The sequence below is a fragment of the Cricetulus griseus genome, chromosome 4 (assembly GCF_003668045.3).
Source record: "Cricetulus griseus strain 17A/GY chromosome 4, alternate assembly CriGri-PICRH-1.0, whole genome shotgun sequence".
Lineage (NCBI taxonomy): Eukaryota > Metazoa > Chordata > Mammalia > Rodentia > Cricetidae > Cricetulus > Cricetulus griseus.
The window spans coordinates 213,883,135-213,907,125 of NC_048597.1; the positions used below are offsets into that span (position 1 = coordinate 213,883,135).

General features: G+C 45.3%; 1 protein-coding gene and 1 non-coding gene across 2 annotated transcripts in view; one reads left to right on the forward strand and one right to left on the reverse strand.

Moving 5' to 3' along the window:
• Positions 1–924: 924 nt before the first annotated feature.
• The window catches only part of Col6a6 (collagen type VI alpha 6 chain), a 96,467-nt gene continuing 73,400 nt past the window's right edge, over positions 925–23,991 (reverse strand). The window contains exons 31-35 of the mRNA XM_035444234.1: positions 20,870–21,363; positions 14,820–14,916; positions 11,248–11,919; positions 8,057–8,150; positions 925–1,117 (exon numbers count right to left, since the gene is read on the reverse strand). Of these exons, the coding sequence (XP_035300125.1) occupies positions 925–1,117; positions 8,057–8,150; positions 11,248–11,919; positions 14,820–14,916; positions 20,870–21,363 (1,550 nt within the window). The remainder of the gene's footprint in view (positions 1,118–8,056; positions 8,151–11,247; positions 11,920–14,819; positions 14,917–20,869; positions 21,364–23,991) is intronic.
• On the forward strand, positions 4,304–4,410 carry LOC113833590. Its single transcript, XR_003485167.1, has one exon. It is a non-coding gene; the product is annotated as a U6 spliceosomal RNA (small nuclear RNA).

Sequence of the window (23,991 nt, forward strand, 5' to 3'; positions counted from 1 at the left end):
CATTCTGAGCTCTGCCAGTCCTGCTTGGTCTGCTCACTGTAGCTCAAATGCTTGCTACCCAGCGGGGTAAAGGAACTCATAGCCCAAATTGTGACATTGTGTGTTGTCCCTCTTCTTGTCTAAGGAACAAATGGATTAGTAAAACTACCATAGCAAGGAAAAAAGAGCAGAGATCCACTGAGACGCTTGGCAGGAAGTTCTATATAGAGCACGAAGCCCAGTAGCGTGACTCGGGTTCCTGAGGAATTGGTGAAGTTGCTCAGTGAGTTTCAGAAGAGCTGGAGTCACTCTGCTGCTTAGCACACCAGGCAGACAACCTTGAAAGGCCAGGGGCAGCCTGCAGGCACAAGCCTGCCCCAGGCCAACCACCCAGTCTAGTAAGACAGTGCTGAGATAGAAGTCAGGAAGGTCACGTTTCCAAAACCAGGACCTCTCAACAGCCTCAATTTCTAGAGGAAATGTCTGAGAACTCCACAACATTAAAGATGCTTGACTAAATAGATGGAAAATAGCAGAGGGTTACAATTAAAAGAGTTAACATTGTCCCGTGGCCATATGTCTACACTGTAAAAAAAAAAAACAAAAACAAAACTTCAAAATCTGGTCTCCGGTTAACTTTTCAGAACATACCTTTCATTCTTCCATCTCCTCATGGTAATAGTTCTAGCTATCTTTCTCAGAGTGCTGGAATTGTCTGTCAGGAGTAGTCCAGTAAACCTACAAGGTAGACCCCAATACCATGAGTGGAGGGGGTTGAGGTACCGGATCGTCTACAGCCACAGGCTTGTTCTTCCCTCCAGAGCAGCCATCCAGATGCTAGTGTGCAACCCGGTGAAGCAGCTCTGAGTTGAGGAGTGGATTTGGTTCTAAGTTCAGAGTCAGACGGTGGCAAAATTCCTAAGGCTAAACGATTCGATTGCTTCATTAGCCATGTGCAGAAGCAACTTTTGTCACTCCTTTCCCATGTTTAAAGGCATAAATTGTGCTTCTGGAAAGACTTGAAATAACATCTTGGCCACCTCTCAGCGCACTTGAAAGGCGTCTTTTATCTTGAAAGCGCTTTGCCACCTCCGGTGCGTAGTCTTTGAGGATAGCTTTCTGTGGTCCCGGAACAAAGCTGCGCAGCAACAGAAGAGAATAGCATGTGAGGCAAGCCCTTCCAGCCCTCCTGGCTCTCTCTGCATTTACCTCTCGTCCTCACTCACCCCCTCAAGGGTAATTTTTAAAAATGATTGAACTGGAGATTTACATTGGCCTATCATAGTGGTTCCCAACCTTCCTAATGCTCCCCTCATGTCATGCTGACCCCTGGCCAATTCCACTGCTACATCGTAACCATAATTTTGTGACCGTTATGAATAGTAATGTAGCTATCTGAGACCCACGGGCCTATCAGAAACTGACAAACTTAACATCATAAAGTATGCAGAGGTATAATTCAGCAACAGAATTTCTTCTTCATGGAGCACGTCCCATCAGATTCTCATGCAGTTGGTCTTGCTAATTACTGAGATTTGGATTCAGACAGTGCCCCACTCTAATTTTCCCAGTTCTTCTCGCCCTCCAGTCTTCAGCAGCTTATAGACAACTTCATGATGTACCCTCCACACTTCTGCTACCCAAGGTAGGTTTCAGGGGACACTGCCACTTCACATAGCCCTCAAGTGACAGTCTGAGTGGATGCCACTCTCGCCCCCCACTGTACACCAGATGCCTACCATCTGCCCTGTGCAAGACAGGTGTGTGTTAGGGATGATGCAGGTGCATAAAAAGTCTGGGGGTTAGGAGTACCCCAACATGGTCATTTGGGTGCAGATGAAGAGAATGAAGTATCAAGAAGAGACAGTGGCGGGGCTGCAGCTGTATGCCACCATTCCTAAGACTAAGAGGGCAGGGTTACTTGCACTGAATCCGACTTTTACTTAAGACATTATTGTGAATTTGAAATTCTTGGAATTGTGGTCAAGAGGATTGGAGAGAACATCAAAGGTCAAGATCAGAACTGTGGAATTCATTTTGATCTACATCTTTACTGCTGTAAGATACCCCCAGCCTCTCTTACAAAACATCAGTGTGTGAAGAGCGAGCATAACACGAAAATACAGAAAAACCACCTTTGTTTCTCAAGCGTACGCGTCCCCCTACCCCACCACACATACATTCTTTTCCTTTCATCTATTAAGAGTGAGGTGGCAGAAACAAAAACAACCAAGACCATGCCACCCACAGGCTAGCACTGCCTGGGCTCCTGGACTCAGCTCACGGTGTACCTCAGTCCTTCTCATTTATGCTTTCCGGGATATAGAAAGTTGATCAAGTGTCCAGGCATGGCAGCAGCAGCCCTTGTACAGTCTCCTCACACCTACCCATTTCACACTGAATATTACAAATCTGATTTTCCCAAGTCACGATTGTCTCCATGCATAGAACATGATTATTGATCATGGGAGGGGCATTCTTTAATAGCTCCGGAGAGGAGGATAGTAGGAAACAGGTGTTAGGAAGGGGTGATGGGAAAATGGAGGTGTATGATAGCATAGGGGGAGAGGAGGGAGGAGTGATAACACTAAAGGGTTTTAAAACAGCAATATAGAAACATTTCCTAAGTGTACTTAAAATATATCTATGTGTATACGTATACATGTGTATGTGTGTGATTATATTTCTAATGGGTACACCACATGAGGTGATGGTCCTCTCCCCAAGAGACATGTCCCATCTAGCAAAATCCACAGTGCCAGGCTTAGGAAACCTCCCCTTCCAGCTGTTGTTGGTCAGGAGAATACAAGTTTCCATAACAGTATGAGCTACTGCCATTGCTCTTTGTTGCCTTTGGAAACTTGAAGGTAGGGGCTTATTGCTGAAGATAACATACATGGGACTTGCAGGAACCATCTGGAAGCGGCTTTCCTGAAGAGCAGCTCTCAGTAGTAGAAGGTACTATGCAAGCTGCCAAGGGAGAGGAGCAGTCAGTAGTCCTACCCAGTGCAAAGCCTATAAACCACAATGACTGGATCAACAAGATATCCCCAATGGGGCAATAATGGTCCCTTCTGTCAGACTACCAACAGCTATCTAAATGAACTTAAGGTCTGCTCAGTGGGAGAGAATTCACACCTATTACTGTAAACCTGGCCAACTACCCACGGCTATAGAAGAACATTCTACTGCCACCCAGCCCCCTAAATACAATCTTACCCTAAGTACTATCTTTATACCAATAGATGAGTGTATCTTTCAACCCTCACCAAAGAAACTTCTTTTTGCAATAGAGACTACTATAAAGATCCCCAACTCTTCAAATGCAGAGAATAAGTCAGTGGGGTACCCAACCCCAACAGATGCATCTGCAGTGGAATCCCTATACCTCTCAGGTAACATCGTGAAAGAGGGGTTGGGGAGATTTTAAGAGCCAGAGGACTGGGGTGCCTGCTGCTAGTGTCCCCTAGACATGACAGGGAAAATGCACGCATGATCTCTCAACAGTATGTTTGCATGCACAAGTCCAGCATGATGACAACACCAGTTGAATGTCAATGTGGATTGACAAAGTACACAAGCTGCCACCCTTAGGTGAAGAGCTGCAGGTGGCGATGGCTCCCGAGAGGGAGAAACAGCTTCCTTCAGGGACAAGCTTCCCACACAGGTTGTCCAATCCTAAGTGAGCAACCCTGGACACATGTACATACGGGCAATGCTAAATGGGCCCAGAAGTTGTATGTATGTGTGTGTGTGTAAACAAAAATGGAAGGAGTTGGGGGTATGAAACCATAAAGATGCAGTATTCATGCATAGAGTTCTCTAAAAACTTAAAAAATATATGAAAAATTTATCATATTCATCCACTACTACCCTCCAGTTTCCTCTAGTACCACATGCTATTTCTTTCCCAACTTAATGCCCTTTTTGTTATTAATAACCTAAGTGTAATAGTGCTTCCTATATGCACGTGGGTCTACAGCCATCAGGTGGCTACATCCCTAAAGATTTCTTCTGAGTCCAAAGTGTATCATTCTCTCAAGGCTTGATTATCTCAACTGTTATCATTATCATTCTCCTTCCCTTTTACCTCTCCTTCCCTTTTACCCCTCCTCTATTATATTTCTTAGTTCTGTTAAGGAAACAACAGCTGGAGAGATGGCAGAGTTCATTTCCCAGCACTCATGTAGGGCAGCTCACCTGGTCTTACTTCAGCTTCAGGGATCCAACACCTTTGCCCTCTGAGAGCGCCCACACTCATGCACACATACCCACCATGGAGACACAGGCATATAATTAAAAAGCTTTTTTAAAAATCACCAGAGTGCTTGCTTCAGCAGCACATATACTAAAATTGGAATGAAACAGAGAAGGTTAGCATGGCCCCTGTGCAAGGATGACATGCCAATTTGTGAACTGTTCCAAATTTTTAAAAAATCATTCCATTGTCAACTACTTTGAAGCCTGATCCTGGTACCTTTTTCTCAAAAGGATCAAGCACATTAAGCGCCTTGTCTTTGGGTGTGTCCGTGCACCCATGGATGCACATGTGGAGTCAGAGGCCCTCTACCTCTGGGGTTGGTCCTCAGGCCTTGTTTGAGACAAGGTCTCTCACTGGCTGCTAGTAGGTGGCCATGAGCCTCCTGGTGCCATTGCACCTGCCTCTTCTGTGGGTTCTGGAGATCCAGACGCAGGCCCTCAACGTTTACAAGGCATTATGTACTGAGCCCATGCCTTATCTCTGAAGCTTCCCTTTTTTGCTGTGTTATAGATGGGCATTTGTGGTTGATAGAGCATCTAATAAGGATCACTTGACTACCTAGTTTGGTGTTTTTTTCTCCTGTGTGTATTGTTGGGGAGATTCTTTGCTGATTGGTAACTCCAGCAACGCATTCGGGGCAGAAATAAGGATAAAATAATTCAATTTTTCAACCCGAGCCCTAGTAAAACTTATAGAAAGCAAGTTGTGGCATAATCTAGATAAAACTGGAGGAGGAACTAGCTGTAGACCTCCATTATTTGTGGTCACAGATTCCTCCATCTGTAGATAATCTGGAGGTGGGCATGCCATAGTTACTGACTAGAGTCGCTGAGATGAATAATTCACATCAGGTTGCTTCTATCTCTAAATTCTTTTTTGATGTTAACAAGTTGTGCATCCAGGAAATGTACTCTGGAAGGCAAACGTGCAGCAGCTGTGTCATTCATATGGCAATGGTGACCGTCCATTTTTACCATCCACCCCTTCAGGCTCTGCTTGCCCCTGTTTTGGAGTCTGGCACAGTGTGTAGGTGGCTTTGTGTCTTTTTACTATCTTGGAGCAGAGCTAAGTGCTTACAGAAAGCTGTCCTGTAGTCTCGCCTTCTAGCCATCTGTCTTTGCAGTTGCTTGTGGTGAGAGTCAGGGCCTTTCTTCTCCATCTGCTACGAACTGGCTTCTGCATGTCTTCCTCAAAGCCCCTGCTGCAGGATGACTTAACAGCTCCAATGCACATCACTCTCAGGATGGAAGGTCATCTGGCTGGCTGGACCCTGTGCCTAGCAGGCATTCCAGCCTCCTCAATCCCGTGTTCCTTTCTGCCTCACTCCTCTTGAAAGGCTCAGGCAGGGAGCTTGGGAAGCAACTCTGTGACTGCTTTTATCACAATCTTTGGATACTTAAGAGAAGGCCTGGGGAGTTCCCAGCGATCGCACCATCAGGGAGCTCACGGGCAGTGGTATAGATTTTCCATCTCACTTCCTTGATGCCCCAGCCACTTAAACGATTTCAAGTTCACAGGAGAAGCTGCGCCTCTGTATCTAGGACACTGCAGAGGAGAAATTACCTGACCAGAAGCCCTGTGGATTCTCTCTTCCCACAAAGCAGTTTCTAGAATTGCCTCTTGATTCTCTCTTCCCACTCAGCTTGCTCTTCCAACAAAGCAGTTTCTAGAATTGCCTCTTGAATGTGTAGGTTGGCTCTGACACCTGCCTTTGTGGTCTGAGCTGGCTACATATTTGTGAAGCCCAGGGAAGAAGGAAAATCCAAGCCTGAGTCAAAAGGCAGAACAAAAGCTTCTTCTTCTGTGGGTGTCCCCTCCCTGCCTGTGGCTGTTTTTCGTTTGTCATTTAACACTGATCTCTGGCATGGGGAAGCACAAACACTTACCGTCCCATGTCTTGGCCTGCCATCCTCTGGACAGACACAGAAGCTGAGCCCCTTTCCTCAGCTATCCTAGATGAGCCCCTGGATCCACAGTGACCCAAAATATCACCCCTTTCTTGCTAGGAATCCTGAGTGGAGATGAACAAAAGCAAATGCAGGGATGGCAGCAGCCCGAACTGAAGCTCCCAATACAGAGTGCCTGGCACAAGCCTCCCACGAAGAGAGTGGGAAAGACAGGCTGGGCAAGCCAGAAGATGCAGCAGGGGCTGGTCCAGGGGACGCAGCAGGAGGTAGATTTCAAGTGAACAGTGGCTCTAAGCCCTGACGGAGGGCTTTATTTTTCCATCTCTTCGAAAAGCCAAATTCAAAACCAACAGCAGGTGCTGAGAACTCAGCCTAAATGTGCACAGCCCTTCAGAGTTCCTCGAGGCTGCTTTCACACACACTTTCCTCGGCCCCTTGACCCCAGGCATGGCGTCTCCTCCACACCAAACCTGGTCCACTTACTCATCCACCCATACCTGATCCCTCTTCTTCAGTTCCGGGTACTTGCAGTAGGGGGAGCCCTACTCTTGGACCAGCTTCATAAACGGCTTCAGGCTGGACTTCAGGAAGATTTTGCTGCTGGACAGTTCCCCTGGATTGCTCAATGCTGGAGGGGAACCAGAGCCTCCATGCAGGGGCTTCTCTGGGGTTCTTAGCACCCAGACTGGGAATGTTTGCCCAGTCCTGATGACCACACAGAATAGAATGCACACACTTCAGGAGAGACACACCATCAACAGTGTTTGTCTAAGTGTGAGCCAGGTGATGGTGCTTGGTTATGGCTAGCACCTGGGTGTATTCGTGTGTATTAGTCCACAGTGGCTTAGCACAGAAGTGCTACTGTCTGTCTGATGGCTCAATGGGCAAAGAGCTTGCTACAGAAGCCTCAGAACTGGAATTCAGGTCTCCAGAACCCATGAAGGTGGATCAGCATTCTGCCTGTAATTTCAGCGTGGCAGGGGATAAAGATGGAATCCTGGAGCAAGTCTGCTAACCAGGCTTGCTAAAACATCAAGCAGCCTCATGGAAGGAATCTGTATACAGATATATGAGACGAAGGTTGATCAAGGAAGACATTTGTGTCGACCTCAGGCCTCTAATACATGCGCATGTGTGCACGTGCACACACACACAACAACAGCAACGACTCATCTAAACCTAGGTTGCAACCATCATACGTCACTTTAAAATTCTTTAGCAAGCTTCTCGTAAAGACACTCTTCTGCACACCAAGAAGCCCATAGTTCAATAACTTCAATGTATTGTCCACAATCAATTTTCCCCAGATGTTCTCCAAATCACTTTTATATGGGCTGTTTTTTCTTCCCCCTGATCTAGGATCCAATTAAAGTTCACAGAATTAACAGTTGGCTGCCCTGTCTCTTTAGTTCTCTCATTCTAGAACTTTCATCCCTATCCCTTTATTCATGACATAAGACCTACAATCTAACAGGATGCACATAACCCCAGCACTTCAGGAACCACACAGCACCACGGCCTCATGAGCCACACAGCATCAGCATCCCAGGAACCACACAGCATCAGCACCTCAGGGACCATACACCGCCAGCACCTGTCAACTAAAGATAACCAGTTACTATATTTGTAACTAGTATTATGATTATAAATTGATGTTTTCTGACCCTACCATTGTAGGTTTGTTATCTAGTATTATATAAAAGAATAAAAATACTTCTACTTTGTTATTTCCAGATCAACTTGGTCATTTAAAAACATCTCTGGCTCCCTTAAATCATAATTTAATATATAAAACAGGTTTCTATCTGTCTTCAATAGGTGAAAGGAGAGGGAGAAGAAGAAGAAGAGAAAAAATAAGAATCAGGAGAGATGCATATGCACTTATGGAATCAAACCAAACACACAGTACCTTCGATGCTGGCGTGGGGATCGCTTCAGATCTGTAGGGCTGAGTCTGTTGCACTTGGCTTTGAAGTTGACGGGTGGGTACTTGTTCATCCCACCTAGAAAGAGAAAAGGCTTTCATAAGGCTCTCACCTGGGCTCTTAGCATGTCTATTCCATGCATTATCACTTCAGTTCCCAGGGCCCATCAAGATGTCACTGGGCATGAGAAATGCCTTAGGGAAGTCTCCAAACTAAGTTTGGAAAAGAAGTTTTTAATGAATATATAGATGAATTGAACCATCTTTTCACTGAGATGCCTGGAGCTCCTAAAGTCGCTTAGCCATTATGAAAGATAACATGAGCCAGTCAGTCCTAATAATGCTCTTGCCTTTGATAGGAACTAATTAGATTTGATTTGTTTTTGTGGAGGATCAAAATGCAAAGGGAACCGGGTAGTCCCTTTATGTTAGCAACAAACTAAGTGCTTTCGGGTTTAATTCAGCGTCTCGCTGAATTCATTTGGAAGAGTATTAATTTTTCATAACAGTAAAGCATGCTTTAATCCATTTAAAAATGCAAAAGCTATTTTTTACAGAAAAAATTAAAAATGTGTTATACATGCACTGAAAGCATGAAGTAAAAGAGATTTGTTAAACAAACATCTTTGTGGAAAAGCCAGGCCCAGGGTCATACACTTACAGTCCTGGCACTGGGGAGGCAACCATAGGTAGATCCCTAGGATTCACTGGCCAGCCAGCCAGCCTTCTTAATGAGACTACTGAGAAACCCTGTCTCAAAAAAAAAAAACAAAAAAACAAAAAAAACCATGGTGGATGTTGCCTGAGGAATGACACTTGAGACTGTCCTCTGGCTCACACACACATTCTCTCCCTCCCTCCCTCTCTCCCTGCACTCTCCCTCTCCCTACACACACTCTCTCTCTCCTCTCTCTCCCTCCTCTCTCTCCTCTCTCTCCGTCCTCTCTCTCTCCGTCCTCTCTCTCTGTCTTCTCTCTCTCTGTCTTCTCTCTCTCTGTCCTCTCTCTCTCTGTCCTCTCTCTCTCTCTGTCCTCTCTCTCTCTCTGTCCTCTCTCTGTCCTCTCTCTCTCTGTCCTCTCTCTCTCTGTCCTCTCTCTCTCTGTCCTCTCTCCTCTCTCTCTGTCACGCGCACGCGCGCGCACACACACACACACACACACACACACACACACACACACACACACACACACACAAATACACCTTTCTGGTGATGCAGGGTTCTTCCAACTAACAGGCCTGTCTTGGCTGCAACAGAGACTATCTTCAAATCTGCTATTACAGGAAGGGCAGTATATGAGACAGTGTGACGTGATACTGTGCTGCTCCTGGCCTTAGAGTGTTTGGTTTTTGTTGTTTGTTTGTTTGTCCTCCTGCCTCTGCCGCTCAGGAACAAGAATTACATGTGTGCACTGTGCCCACCAAGTCTGGCTTTGGGTTTTCATGTTTTTTGTTTTGTTTTGTTTTGTTTTTTTGAACTCTAAGTAAAGGGTTGTTGAGCTTGTGTCCCTTAAGAAATGTGCTGCTCTGATGTGGACCGTGCTCAGTTGTCTGCTTTGTGGCAGTGTGCCAAATGGGTCACAAACACTTGGAAGGCTTCTAAAACCTCAGAAAGGAAGTGGACGGCTCTAGTCCCTAAGCCTGGCAACCGAATAGCCAGTGGCTCAAAGTTAGATGGCCAGTAATTACAATTGGGTTGAATGGGTATGACCATGGGGACCTGCAGTGGAAGTGACTTTCTGCAGTTTTGCAGCTGGATTTTAGAGATGGAACTTTCTAGATGTCTAGACAGTTCTGGAAATGGGATAGCAGCAGCTGCATCATAGTCATAGTTCAAGTTCTTTCTGTATGTCCCATGAGTGCTACCTGCCCTTTTCCTGAGTGGGAGGTGCTGCCTCATCTGGTCATGGATGCATTGGCACAAAACTTCAGTAAGAATTAAGGGATTCCAGGAAGGAACCCCAGGTCAAGTCTTCCAATTTCATGGGCCATCAAGCATGCTTTTTTTTTTTTTTTTTTTTTACCAAGTGGCCTTATGTTCATTCCCTGTGAAAGGCTCCCTTCAGGGTGACACCTTGGCCTTAGCTTTGGTATGTTTGGGGTGAGAACATACCAAAATAAATTTCACTCTGGGATCTCACTACTCCTATACCCATGTCTCTGAAACCATCTCCTACGTATGAGCCTCCTGGAACTCTGACAAGATGTACATTCTGGTTCAGAACATCTGGGGTGGGACCTGCACCTTCGTCTCTAACCAGCTCCAGCTGCTAGTTCATCCTCGTCATAAACTCACAGCAAATAGGATGTGACATCAACCCCCTCAGCAGTCTCTCTCCACCTGCACTGCTCAGCATCTCTACAGCCTTAGCCCACCTCACTGTTTAATACAATGACAAGCTTGGGAAATAGCCAGGCACTCACTGAAGCAGCCTTCGGCCTATGTGTTCCCTGTTCTTTATCTGGACTCCTGGGGACAGGAGTCAGCAGGCTCTGAAAACACTGAGACATTAGCCCACTGGGTTTCCACCTTCAGCCTTGTATCTGGGCATTGCTGCATCCAAAATGGATTGCATATTTTTCAGGATCTAAGGGAAACAGCCCACGTTTGTTTCCGTATGGGCACCACTTGTTCTCACTACTGGATCCTAAGAGGCCACAAAGCCAGGAGGAAGTTTTGCAAAGCCTTGCCTTTCATTCTAGCTAATAAAATGGTACCTCCTGACACCCCCAGCTTGGCCTTTGGAACTTGTCAAAGCAAAGCCAAGACTTGTTTCATTTTTTGGCTTCTTTGTGTTAACTGTGAAACCTCCCACCGAAGGGCAGCATGCTAGTGTTACGTGGCAAGGGTTCTGCTCTGGAGCTAGAGTCCAGGCTGTGACTTCACATCCCCAGACCTCTCCATACAGACAGATGTGTACATAGCTGCTTGTTATGATTGCTTCTCCATAGGAACCAGAGGCACAAAAAAGATGAGCCAGGAAAATAAATACTTAGAAACCAGTGTCATCCCTCCCTCCGTCCATTATCACATATTTCCCTCTCTGACCCTACAGTGCCCTTGAAGACAAACCAGATGTGTCCAAGGTCCAAGCTGCAACACAGCAGCTCACTGTTCTTCTGGGGGAATAGCAAGCAGGCTCTTACATACGAGAGTTAGTTTTGTGCATATGACTTACGCCTAATGGAGTTTAGAAAGGACTTCACAAACTTCACACCATATCCATGGTCAGGTTTATGAATCCGGCCAAGCTGGATCAAATGCTGGTCCATAGGGTGGCTGGCCAGGTCTTCCAGTTCCTTGTCATTCCAGTCAGGGCCCAAGGAAAACACAAAGAGGGCATAGCCCTGACATTTGGCTCGTAGGGACTCTTTCTTTAAGGTGGCCCCATCCAGGTGGCTGGTTTCCCCAGCAGATATCACAAATATGACTTTGTTTTTCCTTGGGTTGGGTGTGTTTAAAAAGACATTGTCCAGAGCCCACCTGAGGGCATGGCCAAGGAAAGTGTCTCCATTCAGCTGCTGGACTGCTTGTCCCACGTGCCTCTTCATAAGGCGCTTACTGCCATAGGTGGTTAGGTTGAACTCAGTTCTAACTGGACTCCTTTGGGTGTTGGGTAGGAAGTTGGGGGGAGCATGGCTCAGTAGGGCCACCCTGTCTCCAGTGACAGATGTCTCTGGCTCTGGAGTGACCTCGAAGTGATCTAGCAGTGCCTCCAGAAAGTCTCTCATGTCTTCAAATTCTGCACTCCCCACATGCCGGGAGCTGTCCAGCAGGAATGCTGCATCCAGGTAGGACTGCATCGGGGATGGTTTGGCTTGGTCGCAAGAAGCGTCCGGCTTGCATAGGTCTGCAAATCAAGTCATTTAGAGTTACTAAGCAGATATGGACAGGGAGTGGCAAGATTCCACCTTGGCTATTTTAGCATCTAGGAACTACATAGTCTTAGCTCATAAACTAGTCACTTCTTTAACATCAAGAGTAGGAGTTTATCACCAGAAGGTCTAGATCTGATACCAACCTGTGAACAGTTGACTCTATTCCATGCCACCAGGCTTTTTTTAAGCTGTGTTCAATGGAAGTTTAAACTTGACTGCTGTGTTCATAAAATTTGAAGTGAGCAATTCATCTCCTACATACTAGAACATACTGTAAGAACACTCGCTAGTTGTTGACAGTGTGCAGGCTAAACTAAGGGCCTTACTCAACTCCACTAGCTCTGAAAAACTCATCTGCTTTGAAAATTAAGCTTTAAAAGGCAATGTGTCTTTTATTTCAATTTAAGTAAGAGTTTACAACTTCATGCCCCTTATAAAAATGCTCTTCCATAAAGCGAAGTCATTTTTATAAATATGCCTCTCATTATGCATGCATAGCAAGAAAAAAACAGAGAGTAGATTTTATTGAATGTGACCACAAAGAATGTTCAGAGGAATATGATAAATGGGAAATGGGAGAATTCTAGAAGTCACTTAATCTATTTTCATAGAAACAACTGAAGCAGGAGAGCAAGTCATTATGAGGGATGCACCATATTTCTAGAAGTTTCTGTACATGAAGTCAATGACAATTTCTTTTTAACGTTCTTCTGTTTGTGTATGAATGTGGGTATTGTAGCACAGCATGTGTGTGGAGGCAGAGGACAACTTTCAAGAGTCAGTACCCTCCCTTCCACCTGGGTCCTGGGGATTGAACTCAAGTTGTCCTGTTTGGGGACAAGCACTTTTACTTCCTGAGCTACCATGCAGGCTGCATGAGTCAGTGTTTCATTGTTAGAGGATTTTAGAAGTCTCTTAATCTATTTTCATAGAATGGGCTGAAGCAGGACACATGAGGTAGCAGGATGGTCCCTTCACCTGAGAGCTGTGATGCCTAGGTTCTTATAACAAACATGACATCACCTCTGACCAGGCCCCTTTTGGGCCTCAGTTGTGCATACTTCCTCTGCACAATTAGGTAGTTGCACCTAACTGGGACCAGGCTGACCCAGACATCCTTGCAAGGCTGATTGTCTAGTTTGTCATTAAATGTGATGCCTGAGGATGAGAATGTGTTCTTTAAAAACCAAAGGGGAATTGGAGAAATGGAAGCATGTAGTTGGAACTTAGATACAGCATGGACCATAAGTATCAATTAGTAAGTGAAAAACCTAATGGCTAGCATGCAGATCCTGTGGGTGTAGCAAACTTTCTAGCTTTGTGCTTGCTCATGGATTCAATAAAGATGGCTCTGCCTAAGTCCCTTCCTGAAGCTTAGTGAAATTTTATGGCCCTGCATAATGGTCAGATGACAGAATAGTCCCCTGTGTGCAGAGCAGTTTCTAAAACCAGGGACAGCAGGCTGCCCATTTGCTCTGTTTTGTGGGGTTTTTAATTGCAGGAAATGACAGCCAAATATCTTCCATTATATGCCTGGGAGACCAAACAAGGGTTTAAGCCAAGGCATGGAGCCAAAAATCTACCCCAAGTCACATCTGTGCAGTTTCTGACTGTGCAACACATCAGCACACTGTAGGACCTGGCATGTTCAGGGCTGCAACTGAGAATGTATAGGGCAGAGAAATCTTAATGCTACACTGGTTTGGGTGGGATGAGGGGCAACAGAATCCAAAATTCCCAGTGTGATCAATATAACTGGATAATTGAGCAGAGAGCTTGATGCCAGGGCTGCAGAGGGAGACAGAAAAGAAACCTGGAAACTGTCCCCTTCTCCTCAGAATCACACTCTCCATGTGAGTTCATCTACACAGCAAACCCCAGCACTCTACTGGCACACACAGAGAAGGTTTCAGACATCTTCTCCAGGTCTAAATGGAGAGTTTCAGGGAACAGAATGAGACTTTCATTCTGCAAAAAGTGAAGGGGCTTCAGAGCCAGCTTTCCTGGGTTTGATCTGGTTACGGGGCCCTGAGAAAAATATCTCTCCATTTGATTCCCTCCGTCTGTACAATGGCACTAATAATAGTTCAAACTAGAATGACACAATTTATATAAACCAATTAAAACCGTGCTTAGAACATAAGAAAGCCAATGGCTTAAGTCTCAACTGTCGCCATGATAGTTGGCATCATGCAGCGTAATTAGAACAGTGCACAGCCTGCAGCAGAAAGCAGAGACTGCCTGCTGTCATGACCACCTGTAACCCCGGCAGTTTCCACATGGTTATTGGAGCATCAAATGGAAGAGGAGAGAGACTGTTCCCAGCTAGACCAAAAGATTTGTGCATAAAACACCACAGTCAATACTGCAGATCTTCCTGATGCCTAACTCTTGGGAGTCTGTCAAGATTCCTGGATGAGAATGTATGAGTTCCTATCTTCCACTCCTACTGCACTGAGAACCAAATTACCACCCAGAAAGGAAAGTGCCAGGTCACTCAAAAGCCTTTCTTTGAAGTTGTGAACATTTGAGATTTAGAAAACACATATAAAATACACAACAGCATGAAAAACTTTGCAAGAAGACAGACTAAAGTTGTTGTTGTTGTTGTTTTAAATTATACTGTTCCCTGGAAGTTGGGCTAAAGTAGAGGGGGCAGGAATGTAACCCTCCTGCTGGGATCCACTGGAGGAGCCCTGCAGGCTGAGCTGAGAGGTTCCATCTGTGGAAGATGCAGTGTGTGCCCCAAGTCCCAGTGAGGTCTGCCCCAGGCTTTGCATATCCCTGTGGCTGGCTTCCAGCCCCTCCTGCCAACGGTGACTCAACACACTTAGTAGACCTGATCAAATTTGCTTCTCCCCGTGGGTCTCACCATAGCAGAAAGTGCACCGCTGGAGTTTCTCTAATGTTGGCACGACGTCAGTCCCGGAGGGAACCACAATGACTTGGAATGTGCCGGTGTCATCAATCTAGAAGAAGCAGAAGCAGGAGAAAGAACTGCTTAGCCGGTTGGGATTGTAAGAACCTTCCAGCACTGTTCAAGAGCTGAGGTCAGGCGAGGGCAACCCCACAAGGCTGCTGGGAGGTGGCCCAGCTGGTTTTCACCCCCTTTAGCTATCAGTGGGAATTCTCTGCCTGCTGACAGTTACACTATAAAGTACTGAAACACAGTGGGTGCAGTGTGGCTCAGCAGGGAACACAGAGCATTTCATATCCGTCACCCAGCTAGCCTGGGCATTTCCCATCTTCATTTTTCATATAGAGGAGCTGAAACTCAGAGAAATGAACAGCTGATCAAAAGAGACAGCCTACACGAGTCAGTTATGGAAAGAATGAGACACCACCTCCAAGTCCCAGAGAGCTGGGAAACAGAGGGCGGCTCTTTATCATGCAGTCAAATTGACAAGCAAAATTAGCCATGCCACTGTCTTAACTTTTCTTGTGAACTAGGTATTGAAGAAGAAATAGGCTCAGATCCAGGCCTAGGTGGCTTCCTTCCCTGAAACATCTCAATCTTTCCGCTGCAGCAGTACCATTAGTAGCCCATCTAGGGAGCTAGAGGGTGCAGAGTCTTGACTAGCGCCCCAGCAGAAGCTACAATGTTGGTGGTGTTTAGAGGCATCTACAGAGTCTCAAGTGAACCACAGCTTTACTCCACCTGAACAGTGATGAGTGACTGAAAGCCAAGCCAGGGCCAGATCAGAGAGTGATGGGAGAAGATGAGGGTGTGCCAACTGACCACGAATAGTGAACTTGCCTGTCAACTGTGAGATTGTTAGCAAATGAAGGAGAATTACAGTGACCCCATCCTGTGGCTAAGATGGGCCAGATAATGTTTGTTCCCAGTGAATCATTTAGACTCTTAATAGCTCTTCTCTCTCTTTGGCAAGCCTCATTCCCACACTTAATCCATAGAGGGGTGAGCATGGAGGTCCTGGTTACCCAGGGTTATACCATTTCTCTGACCAGAACCAACTGGACCAGAGCAGGACATCTGAGCCAGACAGAACTGTTCCTTCAGGAGTTGAGAACTGGAGTCCTGGGGACTGCAGGACTGTCTAGACGCAAGAGTCTGCAGACACAGGGGGCATATTCTATCTGGTGGACTGAGGAAGGACAGGAATGAGAAGAGAGGAGGAGGAGGAAGGAGGGGATCCTCCCAAGGCTTAGCCCTGTTTCTTTCCATTTTTATCCTGCACATAACAGATTGAGGAACCTGTGATTGTCAAGTTCCTCTCTGGCTGCCCACTGCTTTGCATTGCTCTTTTTCCTGGGACAGAGTGGAAGACTCAGATCTTGTGCGAAGTGAAGATTTGGGTTATATTGCTAGACACAAATCCACAGAGAAAGGAACACAGTGTGCCAGAGAAAGACAAACAGGAAACAACAAAAGCGAGCATGATGCCCACATGGGGTGGGCATGGAGGTTTGGCAGTGAAGGGGACAGAGCTGTGGTGACATGAACAGGGACTTGGTGTGGTGGAATGCAGTGCTCTGTTTCCTCTTTATGTCTGCAGTAAAGTCAGCATCCCTCACGGACTGTGCAAAGAATGACTAGATACCAAGTCACTGTGGGCTCAGGGAGTGTAGGTCAGCCATCCAGGGTGGGAGTGGGCTGCAAGGATGATATGGAATAAGCCAGAAGAAATTTAGAAACAAGGTAAGCCAGCCTTAACTCTTTGCAGACGAAAGTGAGCTCAGGCTAGGAGTGGGGACCCGAAGGCTTGAGTGCCAGGTTTACTCTTTCTCAACAAGATCTAGCTTCCATGCTCCAGCCACTTAAAAGTTCTAGCTGTGGATCCAGGTTGAGAGTGCTGTTTCTCAGGACATTGTCCAGGGAATGTTGCCATCTGCTAACTCTAGCTTTGTGTTCTGTGCGTCTACAACATAACAACTTCCACATTTCTGGCACCCTGCTTCACAATGGATGCTCACATTTAATCCCGTGTTTGCACAATGATATAAAGCTAAAAGCAGATCTTCCTCACTGATTCTAATGAGTCATTCTACTAGGGAGAGTCCACTGGTGATCTGCAGGCTCCCAACACCCCAGCGAGGCTCTTCAGAAAGTCTGAAAGCCATGTGGTTTTAGGAACCACCGATCCCACTGCTTACCATGGGGGTGGCAATAATAGCAACCCCCCCTTAATCTGAATGTGAGCTGGTGGTTTAAGATGAAACGTTTCTGTGTTTGCTTCCCTGAAAAATGCAAAGAAGCACCAGCCTGACTGACACAGTTGCAGACGGACAGTGTGGGCACTCTGTGGATGGTTCTGGATCGGTTGTCTTTCATAGGCACCACAGCACTCCATAAGATGGCACATAAGAAAAAAATGCCATTCTTTTATGATGAAAAGTTTTCATTCTTTAGAATGCACAGAGAAGGCTGGGGAGACAAGATGTGCTAGCTAGTTTTATGTCAACTTGACACAAGCTAGAGTTATATAAGTAGTACGAACCACATTTGAAAACAATGTCCTCATAAGGTTGGTCTGTAGGCAAGTCCGTGGGGTACTGTCTTGATTAATGGCTGATGTGGGAGGGATCATCCTGCAGGGAGTGGTGCCATCCCTGGGCAGGTGGTCCTGGGTTCTATAAGAAAGCAGGCTGAGAAACCCATGGGGAACAAGCCAGTAGGCAGCCTCCTCCATGGCCTCTGCATCAGCTCCTGCCTTCAGGTTCCTGCCCTGCTTGAGTTCCTGTGTCCTGAGTTCCTTCCATGATGGACTATGATGTGAAAGTATAAACCAAACAAACCCTTTCCTTGCAAGTTGCTTTTGGTTATGGTGTTTCATCACAGCAATAGAAACCCTGAGGGTGATCAGAGTTTTAGTGTCCCTGACACAGAACTGCACACGTACAGGATTTCAGCCTGACCTGCTCAACTTTCAGGTGAGCTGAGATTTAGACAGTAAGTATGAAGGAAGTTTCAAATTACGGCCCTCTGTTACTGTGTTACTAGAGTTTTGAGTTCTGTTCTTTAAAAAAAAAAAAAAAATGTCTTAAGTATTCAGGAGGCAGGGGCAGGCAGATCTCCGTGAGTTCTCAGCCAGCCAGAGCTACATACTGAGACCTTGTCTCAAAAACAAAAACAAACCAAAACCAACAACAAAATACTAATGATCAAAACCAATTGTTTAAATGTAGGGAAAGCACAGGGAATGGAAATGGACAGAAAAAAGAAAAAGGCAGCAATAGAAAAAGCAAAAAGAATTTCTGCTTATAGTCAGGCATTGGGTTCTAACCAGCTGGCCACTGCTCCTCTTTAAAGCCCTCTAGACAGCGTGGATGGGCCCCTCAATGGCAGAGTAGGCTTAGGGGCCTCTGGCCCCTTCTTATGTCCTCAGAGCCTAGGGATGCCCTGGCAAACTCAAGCCCTTCTGAAACATTTTAACACCAACAAACCTGGGTCAGTTCTCACTTGGGACCCTTCACTCACCTGCTGCCGCCCAGACTTAAAAGGTTTGTTGTTGTTTTAAAGTTAATAAAAAGTTAAGACGCTTTGTATGCTCTTGACATGTGTCAGAGGACAACATGGTATAGGTCCTCCCTCCCACCTTGGTTGAGGCAAGGTCTCCTTGTTCACTGCTGTGTACTCCAGACTAGCCTACCTGCTTCTGAGGTTTTCTCTGCCCCCATCTCCCTGTAGGAGGGCTGGGATTACAGAATCCACAGTTCCTGTGGATTCTGGGGATTCAAACTCTGGTCCTCAGGTAAAGTGCTTTACAGCTGGGCCATACCCCTTCCCCCACCAACAAGGCTGGTTTTCTTGTTTTTTTAATTGATCTTCACTAAGCCAATCTCTAGACAATTTAGGTAGGCTGGAGAAACTAGATTCACCTATCTTTGTGGTTGCTCACACTCAAAAGTTGAAAAACCAACCCCAAATCAAAATACCTTTCATCCGTTGTATTCTGTGTATGAACTTTCTGAGTGAGTAGAGCACTGTCCATTTAAATCCTGTCACAAATGCCACCAATCAGGCTATGGAGTTGTCCTTTGTTTTGTGACTAAATAAAGTCAGCAGATTAGGGACTTAACAAGGACTCTGTCACCAAAATCACTTAGAGAATTTCCAGGCTGTCTTTGCATAGCCTAGCCAGAGCCTTTTTGTAGTCTATGAAGAGTGTTCTTCTGAGACATCAGCCTTTTCTGTTTCTATAATTGTGAGTCAGTCCAGTGATGCTAATAGCGATTTCATGGCCTGTACTACCCAGGTCCCATTAGTATTAAACATCATTAAGCTACTGAAAAAAAAAAAGTGAGTGATCGTGCTTGTGCTTGCTAGAATGTTCCGGGTCCTGAGGCACCGTATTACATCACCTTACCCTTTACATCCTCTCTGGGTACCACTCTCCTTATTTCACAGAGAAGTATCTTTGAACCCTGTTGCTTCAGTGCTGCCACAGATTACAAAGTTGGAAAAGACCTTGAGGAAATGGTGCTCACCTCCAGTCTCTAGGAGAGAACCAGATCTTCACAATAGGGTGATGTCTTGACCAGCTGAGCCAAATTTAAGTGCACAACCACGGTGAGTCAAAATGGCTCCCGGAAGTTCTGACTTCAGCCTCACCTCTCATCTCACCAGGAAGGAGCGCAGCTATTGTTCTGCAGTTCTTTGCTTAAAGACAATGCTTCTGTTGCTCCTTGTTTTCCTTTCTCTAAAGAACTGTCAAGTGTTGGGACTTACTTAGGATGCATTTTCCAATACTCTGGTGCTGCCGTCTGGCGCTCCACGTGAATGAGGCCCACATCATGCTGTGGCAGCACTGACTGCAAGGATACTTGGCTGGGGTCTGCGTGTCTTTTGCAATGAAGCCACTAGGGATGGGATGTTTTGATTCTATGAACAGGTGGTTTACAGAGGAATACTACATGCTGGGTTTCATCCTTAACCTAAGAGGCCTCAGTCAGAATGGCTTTTCTTTTGTAAAGTGGGGACCGACCGTTACGTAACTGAAGTGAAAAAACATCAACCTATTTGTTTACCTTCTTTGCTGTTGTGTGGATGTGTGATTCATGGATGTGTTGTTCTGTGTGTTTGGACATTCATGTAACATGCATGGGGAAGCCAAAGGCTGTTATCCAGATGTCTTTCTCAGTCACTCTCTACCTTAATTTTTGAGACAGGGTCTCTTGATGAACCCAGAGCTCAGCTTTCCTTTAGGCTGATTGGCCAGTAAGCTCCACACAGCCCTGCCCAGCACTGGGCTTACAGATGTGTACTTTCATGCTTAGCCATTGTATGGGTGCTGGGGACTGGAATTCAGGTCCTAATGCACTTTACTGATCAAGCTACTTCCACGCCTCCATATTTTGGGTTTTGAGACAGGTTTTTCACATAATCCAGACCAGCCTCGAACACATCATGTAGGCAAGGATGTCCTTCAACTCCTGATCCCCATACCCCTGCCTCTCAAGTGCTGGGATTACAGGGGTGTGCCCCCATACCTAATTAGCCAACTTTTTAAAATCACACAGCAATGACTACTACCATGATCATCTAAAGGACATCCACATCTGTGTACTAGCCTCCTGATTTGGTATCTTTGGATGCAGCGGCAATGTGGAGAATAGCTAGGGAAGCAATGGCAAAGAACCTGAGCATCACATCCTGACATTGCCGCTTCGCAGCTGTGGGTCCTGGACCAGAAGCTAACCTTCTCTAGGCTCAGTCTTTTCATCTACAAAATGAAAAAAATGATCTCCATCTCGCACACAGTAGTTATGAGAATTCAATGGGATAATGAACACAGAGCTTATCTAGCGCCTGGTAAACAGCAATAAAGTATCTGTCGTTGTATTTTGCTAACCAGAATGACCTTCTTCTGAAGGTAGGAAAACATAAGCTATATACTTTCTTATGAGCTTTCTGAAGATTGGTGATGTTCATGAACAAAAAGTGTTTTATGCACTGCTTACCGAAAAGGCACGCTTGATGGAGGGCACATTGCTGAATGCAATCACCACTGGCACAATGTCCAGGGCACTGAACTCCATGGCAGCCGTGGTGATGGACTGGACATCGGCCGACTGACCACTGCTGAAAAACGTGGCGATTTTCCTCACATGAGCCCCTGGCAGGGTTCGCTTGAAGATATTCCTAGAGATAAACCTCATGGCTTTGCCAATATCCCTGCTGTCAGGGGATCTCTCATAAGGAAGAGCTTCAATGGCCCTGAGCAGTTGGTCCTTCCTGTAGACGTCCGAGAAGCGAATGAGGTGCTTGGTGTGGGAGTTATAGGACAGGATGGCAACACGCGCTCCCACAGGGCAGCTGGTCTCCCTGACCTTGACATCCCTAACTAAGGAAGCCATCATCTCCTTCATCCGCCCAAAGTCCTGCTCTGTGACATCCCGGGACTGGTCCAGGACAAACACCAACTCAGTTGGATGCACCGGGCACTCGGGTTTTTCTGAAAGACGGAAAAAAAAAAATATGCCTCTTATGTAGAATGTTTGCCTAAAAGCAATACATGGAAAGCAAAATCATTTTAAATACTAACTACTCAAATATTTAAGTGTTAAATAATTAATAACCCAAATATTAAAACATATAAAATATTAAATGTTTACATCTTGAATCATTAAAATTGCTGTTCTAAAACCTGGCTATGCTCTTCTGAGATGAGCACAGAAGAAAACGGTCTAAAATCAACACGATTAGGGATAAAATCTGTAAGTTAATTACCCAGTTCCTTCTAAATGGTAGAACATTTTTGGGAATATCCTTTATCCAACAGGAGCTGGCTCAAAGGCATAGTCTTGTGTGTCTGCACTTTAATCAAGTTAAAACACAAATTCTTTTCACTTAATGAGGAAAATAAAAACAAGGTGAAAAGGATTTTAAAGGAATAATTGTGGAGACACCTTTTATAATTAAAAAAAATCTGGAGGATAAGCATCTAGGAATGTAGCTCAGTATGGTGTCACCTGACATGTACAAGCCCTGGGTTTGAGCCCCAGCACCATTTAAAACAGATATGGTAGCATATGCATGTATTCCCACACTTGAGTGGGAGAGCCAGGAGGATCAGAAGTTCAAATTCATCCTGAACTATAAAGCTTCACAGGCAAAAGGAATGATTCCATGGCCACTTACAGTACATGTTGAAAGCCAGACTAATCCCTCTCAGGGGAGATGGAATATATTTATTAGCCTCTGGGTTCAAAATAGTGGGATGAGCATGTTTTTCAAAATCAAAGTAATGTTAATTTCATAATTAAAAGGGGGAAATTCTAACTAAATGTGGACTTGGTGCTTCTAGCTTTGTGTTTGGGTTGTTTTGTATAGGGTACAAAACCCAGCAATGATGCTGGTATAATTTAGAGATACAGGGAAATAAAATTAACAGTGCTGTCTGAAAACAGAAAAAGCTTCAGTTTTCTAGAAAAAAAGTACTTAAGGGCTAATTCAAAGTACAATCTTAAAGCCAGCATGCTGTTTCAGGAGCCCCAAGGACTCTGGAGAGCAAGCACACTCTGATGGCTTCTTGCCACCACAAAGCAGGTGACATCTCTGCCTACATAAACAACACACTACCAACTCATCCTCTGGCCTTGTTGGTAATGAAAACTTTTTATTTGAAACTTCTTTATAATAAACTGAGATTAGCCAGACCCAAAGTCTATACATCTCAGCGAACCTCTATACAGCTGGAATAGCCATTCCAAAGCCCAGGAGCTTCACATTGGATTGATGGGGAATGTACTGTGTATGTTTATCTTATTGTTAAATAAAATACTGTTTGGCCAATGAGACAGCAAGTTAGACGGGACTAGGAATCAAAGAGGATTCTGGGAAATGTAGTAGAGAAGTGGTGGTCCAGGCAGGAAGTGACATAGCAAGGAGACTCATATTTAAAGGAGGAACAGGAAGCATCCCTTTTTCCCCTTGCTCCTCCAGCAGCACGATGTGATCTACCAGCAAGGAGGGAAACCAATAAGGCATCCGATAAGATAAGTCTTATAAAATATATAGGTTTATGATAGTTAAGACTGAGCTAACAGATGAGAATCCTAGTCATTGGCCAAGCAGCATTGAACCTAATACAAGTTTCTGTGTATTCATTTGGGCCCTAACTCAGGCGGGCGGCTGCTGTAAAGCGCACATGTGGCGGTGGGGCTCGGTGGCTTTTGGCAGAAAGATTTATCGTAACATTGGATTTTGCACTTTTACAGTCAATTATATTTTTATCCACTTATCCACAAGAAAACCTAAAACGTTTGATGACAGTTAAACCTAGAAACACAATTACATTAGACCCTCTCTCATGGCTTGTGTCTTTACCTGCACTCAGTCCTTCCTTGCCACCCAGTGTTTACCATGTCTTGTTCTCCTTTGTACATGTTATACTGTGCCCACATGTACATCGTTTACATACATATGACAGGCTGTGAGGGAGAACATGATTTTCTGAGATTATAAAACCTCATTTAACATTATCCGTTGTAAGCCCACCTGTTTTCTGCAAACTGTGATTTTCCTTGAGGGCTGAATTTTAGCCCATCATATATATTAGACTGCAACAACCAGTTTGATGTAGCTTCTAGCTCCACCTCCATTTGTTTTTAACATGCTAACCCCGCCCCCCATATGTCATAGGGATGCTGGGCTCTGTTGCTTCTAGGGAATGCCTAGGTCTGTCCTGTTCCAAGGTTTTGATATGTGAATTCCCCTGTCATGCACTTAGAAAACTATTGCTCCTTTAATCCTGACTTCAAGTTCACTGCTTGAGAGAGGAGCCCTGGTCCTAAAAGTATCTGTCCTTCCCTGATATTATTCAGTCACAGTGCAGCCTGTGCTTTATCTCAGGTTCTGAATTCTTTCATTTATTCTTTATCTGGATTCTCCACGAGGAGGGAAATGTGTAAGGTCAGGAATCGGCTGTCAACTCTGTCCCCAGCAGAAAACAAGAGGCTAAATCATAGAAGGCTTTCAACAAATCCTGTTGAAGGAATGAATCAGCAGAGGGTAAAGGCTGATGAATTTATATAAGGGTGTGTGTGTGTGTGTGTGTGTGTGTGTGTGTGTGTGTGTGTGT